At 37.6% G+C, this 8,532-nt stretch overlaps 1 protein-coding gene across 7 annotated transcripts in view; it reads right to left on the bottom strand.

Moving 5' to 3' along the window:
• Positions 1-2,648: 2,648 nt before the first annotated feature.
• The window catches only part of PRPF4B (pre-mRNA processing factor 4B), a 44,630-nt gene continuing 38,746 nt past the window's right edge, over positions 2,649-8,532 (bottom strand). For 2 of the 7 annotated variants that reach the window (XM_033216082.1, XM_033216083.1), the window contains one exon: positions 2,649-7,273. In XM_033216082.1, the coding sequence (XP_033071973.1) occupies positions 7,070-7,273 (204 nt within the window). In that variant the 3' untranslated portion in view covers positions 2,649-7,069. The remainder of the gene's footprint in view (positions 7,274-8,532) is intronic. The other 5 variants (XR_004438506.1, XR_004438507.1, XR_004438505.1 and 2 more) reach the window with 5 other exon arrangements.

Below are 8,532 nucleotides of genomic sequence, written 5' to 3'. Positions count from 1 at the left end.
GGCACAGTGGCTCACACCTGTAATCATAGCACTTTGGGAGGCTGAGGTGGGTGGATCATGAGGTCAGGAGTTCAAGACCAGCCTGGCCAAGATGGTGAAACCCTGTCTCTACTAAAAATACAAAAATTAGCCAGGCATGGTGGCAGGTGCCTGTAATCCCAGCCACTTGGGAGGCTCAGACAGAGAATTGCTTAAACCTGGGAGGTGGAGGTTGCAGTGAGCTGACATCGCCCACAGGCTGGGCGACAGAACAAGACTCCGTCTAAGAAAAAAAAAAAGAAAAAAAAAAAGGCCTCTCCCCCCATAACCCCACAAACAAAGACAGCCACTAAATCTTTGGGTATCATCCCTCCAAATGAGACGGACTATTTGAGTTAGGGATGAGTGAATTAATGGATAATTCAAATAAATGCTGAAGAGAACAACTGTAGCTTTTCCAGCTTTAGTAGCTTAAGGCTCAAAGTTTTCTTAAGAGGCAGGGGTCACAGAGAGCATGCTTAGTTTTTAGTTTAATTTCAAAGAATTTTCTAGAATCAAATAGCACAGCAATAGAAAACAAACATAATTGCATAATGAAATTTTACCTGTGTGTATCCCACACAATCAGTCTCATTAATCCAAAGTGGTATAATATCCCTCTCATAAAAGTATATGCCAAAGTGGACTTACATTTTCACTAAATTCCAACTCTCAATGACCCGTTTCCCACAAACCATCTTTAATTCTTACAATTCCTTCTAACTTGTGTACTGAACCTTTTCGACAAGCCGGCTGTATCCATTCTCATTTCTACTTTCCTTAGCTACCTGGATTCTTCCCCTCACCCCGAGGGTCACGACGTAATTTTTATTTGTAAAACGTTCAGAAAGGACATGCCTGTTTTGCTCGCCACTGTAGCCGGGCAGGTAGTACTTGACTACCAATTGTCATGCGTGACATAATGGTTACAAGCACTAGCTCTGTCGCCAGGCTGTCTAAATTCAAACCGACTCTTGCCACTGAACACCTCTAATACCTTCAGCAGTTTCCTCAACCTCTCTTGCTTCGTTTTTCTGCTGTGTAAAGTGGGTAGACTGTCTTTATCTCATGTAATCATGTGAGGGTTAAATGACTAGCAGCAAAAGTACATGGCATATACAAGTATTCACAAAATGATTAGGGAAGAATGACACAGGAGGGCAGACCATCTTGAGAATGGAGGTCCTTAGCATTAGTCAGGTGCAGGAACAATAATTCCTATCAATGTCCTGTTTCTTGCAAGGCATGTGCCAAGGACAGGGAAATGGTATGGTGCAACAGACACAAACCCTTCCAGTGAGACTAGGAGTGGGAATGGGCATGGGAGATGGGACTGGAACCAGAAGTGCAAGTTTTGTAGGGATTAGAGATTTGTCATCTCCTTTATTCTGTAGACTGACGGGGAAGCTGGACCCACTTGTACACATTATGTAGTAGACAAAACTGGAGACATGAATACAAAACATATGGCTATTTTTCATACTTGGTGGAAGTCAACGTCCACTATTATCTTTGAAGAAGAAAACATTTGGCAGTTTGTAACACACATGTAAATTCTGTTCAGGAAAACTTAGACTCGGTTTGCTCATAAATTCCCATGTTTAGCTCTGCAGTCATTGATGGTTCTCAGCTCACAGGATCTTCATGAGGTTGAATCTTTCTAATTAGATAAAGTATGTGTGGCTGAGTGTGGTGGCTCACGCCTGTAATCTCAGCACTTTGGGAGGCTGAGGCGGGTGGATCACCTGAGGTCAGGAGTTCAAGACCAGCCTGGCCAACATGGTGAAATCCCGTCTCTACTAAAAATACAAAAATTAACGGGGCATGGTGGCAGGCACCTGTAATCCCAGCTATTTGGGAGGCTGAGGCAGGAGAATCACTTGAAGTCAGGAGGCGGAGGTTGCAGTGAGCCAAGATCGTGCCACTGCAGTCCAGCCTGGGCAAGAATCCATCTCAAAAAAAAAAAGAAAAAAAGAAAAAAAAGTGTGTGAAAGGTCCTCAACCAATGCATTCTGCGTACTATTTTCCCTAAAATGTATCAGATACGATAACCTCATAGCCACTTTAGATGGTTATGCAGTCCAAGAAAATTGTAACTGGGGCCTTTACATGAAGACTATCCAGAGCCAGTGCCATCTGACCATTTCTTAGCCCGGATTCAACCAGACTAGCTTCTACCTGCCACTGTGATGGCTAGCTCCAACAGGGTGGGGGGGTGGGGGGGATGAGTGCATTCTACAAGGTCATTCTGACTGCCTTTCTCCAATCCTGCTTTGCATGCACTAAGATTCACAAACTACACTGTCTTATTTTACTCACTATTTTGAAAAGCTGAAAACAGTTCCTTAAAAGAAGAAAATAAAGACTAGGTAGACTGAGGATAAGAGCCCAAGATTTGTCAAGCTATCATATGGGCAATGAACTAATTTATGTTTATCGTTATAAAAAAGGGAGTTGGCTCATTACTTATCTATGTTTCCATTACTAGGAAAATCAAAGCAGAAATGTATGTAACAGGAACATGAATATAATACACCCTGTGGTGTACACTGCACCTAATGCTCTGAAAATGTGTTAATGTTTGTGAGGAAAATCTGAACTCAAGCAAAGAAAAAAACCAGGAGACAATATGATAATAAGAGGCATATTTTATTCAGTTTCCCAGTAAGTCAATTAGAAACATGCGCTGCTAAAATGCAAGTTACAATTCAAATGGTACCACAAATAATTAGAATATACACTGAGCATTTTCAGAAATCTTCCATATCTTGATCACTAAATGGAAAGGTTCTTCAGAACAGTCCCTTCCCCTATATACAGAAGGAGAAGAAAAATTAAGGATGCCATAATGACATCTATCAGAATAACTGGAAAACATTTTAATTTAGCATACATTATTGACACGTAAAAAACACAAATGAATTTGTCATGAACATTTCTATAAGGAAGACATTCCATTAGGAGGAGAATGATAAAATTCATGTTGAATATATGCTGGAAATAGGATACTATTAAGAAAGAAACACATTTATGAAGCCCAATTGGAAAAGATGTCATAAGGAGGAAAATTACATTTGGATATATGGCTGCTTTCCTATCTTCAACATTCAGAAGGGCCATTTCTTAACTACTTTGCCTAAATTTTATCATGTGTGATTCCTTTGATTCATCTCAGATTTTATTTCTATCCATATAGCTAGAGTTCTGCTTACAAATGATAAAATACAGGTAAAGCATAAAAGGAATGCAAATATGGAACAAAACTGAGAACATTACATTTCACTTCCTCTACCACATACCATAAAACATTACATAAATATTTCATATTGAAAAAAAGTCCTGAGTACTTATTTTTGTTAGGAATAAAGTGGTACTTAATAATGGCAAAACATTTCTATTATTTTAAAACAAAATTTTGAGAGAGTGAAATGAGATAGCTATTGGGGAATGAAGAAAACGGGATGCATTAATAACGATTTCAGGGTGAATATAAGATGCTCCCCCTGCTCAAAACCTCGAAATTCCAACCTCATTTCTGATGACCTTCAAGAATAAAGTCTATTCAGAGTGTAAAAAATGTCTATGCTTTCTAGATCTCAACTATTCTCCCAACCCTAGAAAAAACTGTAACATCTTTGAATAGTAGTCCATACCTAAGACTTTTAGGAGTTCTCAAGTCTGACAATCACTTGATACCATTTTTGCCATAAATATGGCAAAAACTTTACGGCAGACAGCATTTGAAAACTATGCCATAAAGTATAGTAAAAGCAAAAACTTCATGGCAGATAGCATTTGAAAACTATACAGCTACTCTAAAAGATGAATGCAAATTTATTAAGGAGCATTCACTAAAGAAATTCAATCTAGTAGGTCTTGCAGAGTTCCAAATTGCACCTCAGCCAAATTACAGACTGTAAGAAAATCACGTATATGTACATAAGACAGTTTATAGGGTTCCTTTCAAATAGGTAGTCTAGATATGCTACATTGGGGCATAAAAAACCCACAGTATCATCTTAATTTCTGTTAAAAAAAAATAAAAAATAAAACCAATGGCTCTGAATATTTTGTCTACTTTAAGACTGGAATACTGGTTAATAACGAGGTTCCTAAAGGGTAAGTTGGGGAACAGATACTAAAGGAGTTGAACAGTATTCTTAATATTCCAGTTTCTATTCTTTTGCATCTGCCTAAAGCTGAAGACTACTTTTAGATATATGCTATTCTGGTGGTTGCTGTTTTTCTAAGATCCTTAAGATCCAATTTTGACAACCATGTGTTAATGTGGAATCTCAGCATCCAACAGCCTTTTATATTACTAAAGTTGACCACTATTCTTATTTTAGGGAAGAAGAAACTGGGGGCGGGGGAGAGGCAGGAAGTATGATAAAACAAGCACTTTACAGATGAACACCACAATAGCACTACTATTCTAAATACCAAACACCAATAAAACCCAAATCATAATGCTGAAAACTAAAAAATTAGACAAAAACTGAATGAAGGATTGTTTTTTAATAAATCTTTTATAGGACAGAAACCTTAGCTCATGTCTTCTGGTTGTCATCATCTTCCACTGAGCTGCACCTAAAACACAAAGAACAAGTAACAAGCAACTTCGTTTTTAAAGAACAGGTAATAGTTTTGAAGGTATAAGATGAACTGTTTCTAGTGGAACTTACTTAAAAAATTCTATAAAATGAAGCCATAAACATCACCAGAAGCATCAAATTGTCAACTACTTTGGGTGAAAATAACTACAAAAGACTTGAATATGCAGCATATTATCACCAAAATAAATAATGGTGGGAAAATCACTACCCGTTTCATTAAGGTAGAATAGCTGCACCTGTGACGCCTTATTTAAAAGGCTTCACTCTACCTGAAGATGAAAATCACCTTGCATTTATTTTAGTAAGTCTAAACCGTGAAGAGACGGGGTGTAGGTTCAGAGGTGGCTTATTATATCATCTATCACCTTCCTGGCTGTAGTTCATTTCATGTCTTTAAATGGAGCAAAACCCACCAGAAGAATGCTGCTATTCTGATTTTCCATTCTTGAATGCACCAAAATGTGCATGCTTGTTGTAATTAGGTGCCTGGGTGAATAAAAAAATCCCATTTACAATTTAAAAATATTATTGATACCCCTAAAATCTGATTATTTTCCATATTCCTCAGGGAGACAAGCAATAATTTTACCCCCCAAACAGAAAAGATTACATATATTTCTGAAAAAGTCTCTTCTACCATGTTAATAATACAAATTCCTTTGTGTTGCAAAACCAAGTTGATTTACACAATTTTGTCTTAAATTGTTGCTAAATGTTTATCTACACATGCTGTCAGAAATAACCTTGTTAAGAAGGTGAAGCTGGTGTCTCAGCAAATCAGACCCCTTGGAGAAGGCGTTGAATGGCCTGTGCCCCGTTTTCCTTTTTCTCTTTCCGCACCATCAAAAGGAAAAGTGAGAAAATAGCAGAAACATTAGTTAAATCCTGAATTATACCCCATAACCTACAGGAATAATCTCACTACACTGAAAGCTGACAATATTTGTAGGATTTTTTGAAATAATGAGGATCCTAATGATTAATAAACTGATAATTTTGGCTAGGTTTACATCTTTAACTAAGAATACTTTCAATTAAAAACTTTCAGGAAAAAAACAAAAGGTTGCTTTTAATAACTATTTATGGTTTACCTGACTTACCAGCACTGAAGACAAAAACTTTTAAAAATGGCTACAAATGCCTTGTTCACAAAAGACTTTATTATCTAGTGATGCATACTGAGAACATACAGAAATCTGCATGGTCCACTTCACATGCAGTAGAACAATCTTCACTTTACAATAAGTGAGTGTCAACTGTTTTATGCAATAGACAACACTTTAAAGTCACATTCTTAAAGAAAAGCTTCATTTACAAAAGAAATAAAAGGTAAAGAAGCAATTACCGCTTTTAAAAAGCAGCTGCTTTGTTCAAGAGTGGAAGGTTTATGCCTGTATTGAAAGACAACATGATCACAAATAATGAAAACAATGAACAAATGAAAAACACTTTTACCATAAAGCAGTACACTTTCAAAATGACATACAAATAGTTAAAAATTTCATTACGTTGTCTATCTAGCCTTTAAATATGAGGACTTTCAGAATTAGGCCTCAACATCTGTAATTAGTAAATGAAAACTACGCATTGTTTCTATGTCACTAGGAACTATATTTAACAAAATGTATATAAAGTCTATAGCAAGTTGATTTTAAAAAAGTAAAGTTAATAAGAAACAGTACACTGAAGGCGCTCTATCCATCAAGCGCGTTCTCTTCCAATTTTAAATGTGATGAACAAACAGAAATTGTTAACTATGCCACAGTTGCAATGCCAAAAAATAAAACAAGATCAGTTATCACACATGCAGGGAATTCTGCCACAAAGCTAACATCCCTCATTTGTCAGTTGTTCCAATAAAATAACATCTTAAAACACCAGAGATGTTGATGGTTTAGCTTACCTTCAGTGTACTGAATGCTGCACACAACCTGCTTTAAAAGGAGACCATCCCTGCAGGCAGGCTCAAGAAGGAACAGACCCCTTTCGGCACTGACTACACCAAGGGCATGCTGCTGTGGCCTGCACACACACACCTAGGAAAACGTGAATATAAACAGCATTTATGCTGGCCATTTTATCTCAAGACCAAAATGAAGCCAAGTCTGCTAAAAACAAATCAACCACCCAATATTACTACTCATTTTATAACAGATGCTTTTGTCTTTATGTGAACTGCAACCATATACATTAGCACTGTAATTCTGTGCAGTCTTGGCAATTTAAAACAGTTCTACAGTGAAATTTCACGTAAGACACAAAACAGATTAACTAACATTTCTAAAAGAAATATCACCCTTGGTGTTAATTCAATTATATCATGCTTCCTCAAATTTGCTGGAGAAATATTTATAAGTTTATATACATTAATAAACTGCTGTGAAATTTCTTCAGTCTTTGTATTTACTCAAACCCTTGGAGTTTCTTCATCTTGTTTAAATTTTTTCCTGGATGAAGGCATGCTGTAGGGCCTGGTTGATGCTAATTCGTTTAGCTGGGTCCAACATCAGAATCTGGTCCAACAAGTCCTTTAGCTGGTGTACTTTCTTACGTTGGTCTTCAGGAAGTCTCTGGCACCCAATCAAGTCAGCCAACAGGTCCTTAGTTGGATTAATGGTGCTCATAACAGTAACTTTCTCCTAAAAATAATTTTTAAAATGCGTATCTCTAAATAAGTTACTAAGCATATATAACCTAAATCAGATTGTTTTGGGGTCAGTCTATAAAAAATATTAAAAATATACATATATAAAAAAACATATACATAGTGCATAACAACATTTTGGACAATGACAGACTGCATGTGACGGTGGTCCCTTAAGATTGGAATACCTTCTTTTTGCTCTCCTTTTTCTATGTTTAGATACACACGTACACTTACCACTTATAAAAGTGCCTATAGTATTCAGTCCACCAACTTACGGTTCAGGTGTAGAAGCAAAAGGCCATCCTACGTCCCCTAGGTGTGTGTGAGTGTATGCTGTGGTTATGCGATGCATGACTGTGTATCATCATCATCTATTCATTTAAAACTTTGCTGTGGTTTCCTCTATGCTCTACATCTTTTTAAAAGATAACCAAAAAACTTAAATGAAAAAGATGATGTCAACTCTGGGCCGGGCACGGTGGCTCACGCAATCCCAGCACTTTGGAAGCCCAAAGTAGGTGGATCACTTGAACCCAGGACAGGAATTCGAGACCGCCTGGGCAACATTGCAAAACCTGTCTCTACTAAAAATACAAAAACTAGCCAGGCATAGTGGCACACAACTGTAATCCAGCTACTCAGGAGGCTGAGGCATGAGAATTGCTTGAACCTGGGAGGCAGAGGTTGCAGTGAGGCAAGATCGTGCCACTGCACTCCAGCCTGGATGACAGAGAGGGAGACTCAAAAAAAAAAAAAAAAAGGTCAGCTCCAAGTTAGCAATGAAAATTAACTGTAAGCATTTGCTGTTTGCATTGTACTTTCCCTACCCTGAAGTGGTAAGTGACAGACATGCGAATAAGTTGATACCATGAAGTGTTATTATTAAGTGCTCCAGCGAAGACAGGGACATATGACATACTAATGGGACAAAAATAAGGAAATCATTACTTCAATCTGGGAGTTTTGGAAAGGCTCATACAGAATGTGTATTTCAGCTGAGGCTTGAAGATAAATTTTTTAGGGGGTTGGGAGTGAGGCAGCACAGGAAATGACTAAGCTCAGGGAGGTCTGTTAGCAAAGGCACAAAGGTCTGAAGCAGCATGCCTTCTGGCTAAATGTGGAAGGGTGGGGGTTCTGAGTGTACTGAAGAGAGGTTTGAAAACCGAAGAAGGAAGTGGGATTTGTCATTCTGAGGAACTTAAATTTTATTATTTCATAGGCAACAGGGAGCCAACAAAGGTTTTTAGGCAG

The sequence above is a fragment of the Trachypithecus francoisi genome, unplaced genomic scaffold (assembly GCF_009764315.1).
Source record: "Trachypithecus francoisi isolate TF-2019V2 unplaced genomic scaffold, Tfra_2.0 Lachesis_group10, whole genome shotgun sequence".
NCBI classification, from domain to species: domain Eukaryota; kingdom Metazoa; phylum Chordata; class Mammalia; order Primates; family Cercopithecidae; genus Trachypithecus; species Trachypithecus francoisi.
This window is presented reverse-complemented; position numbering and strand designations above follow the sequence as displayed.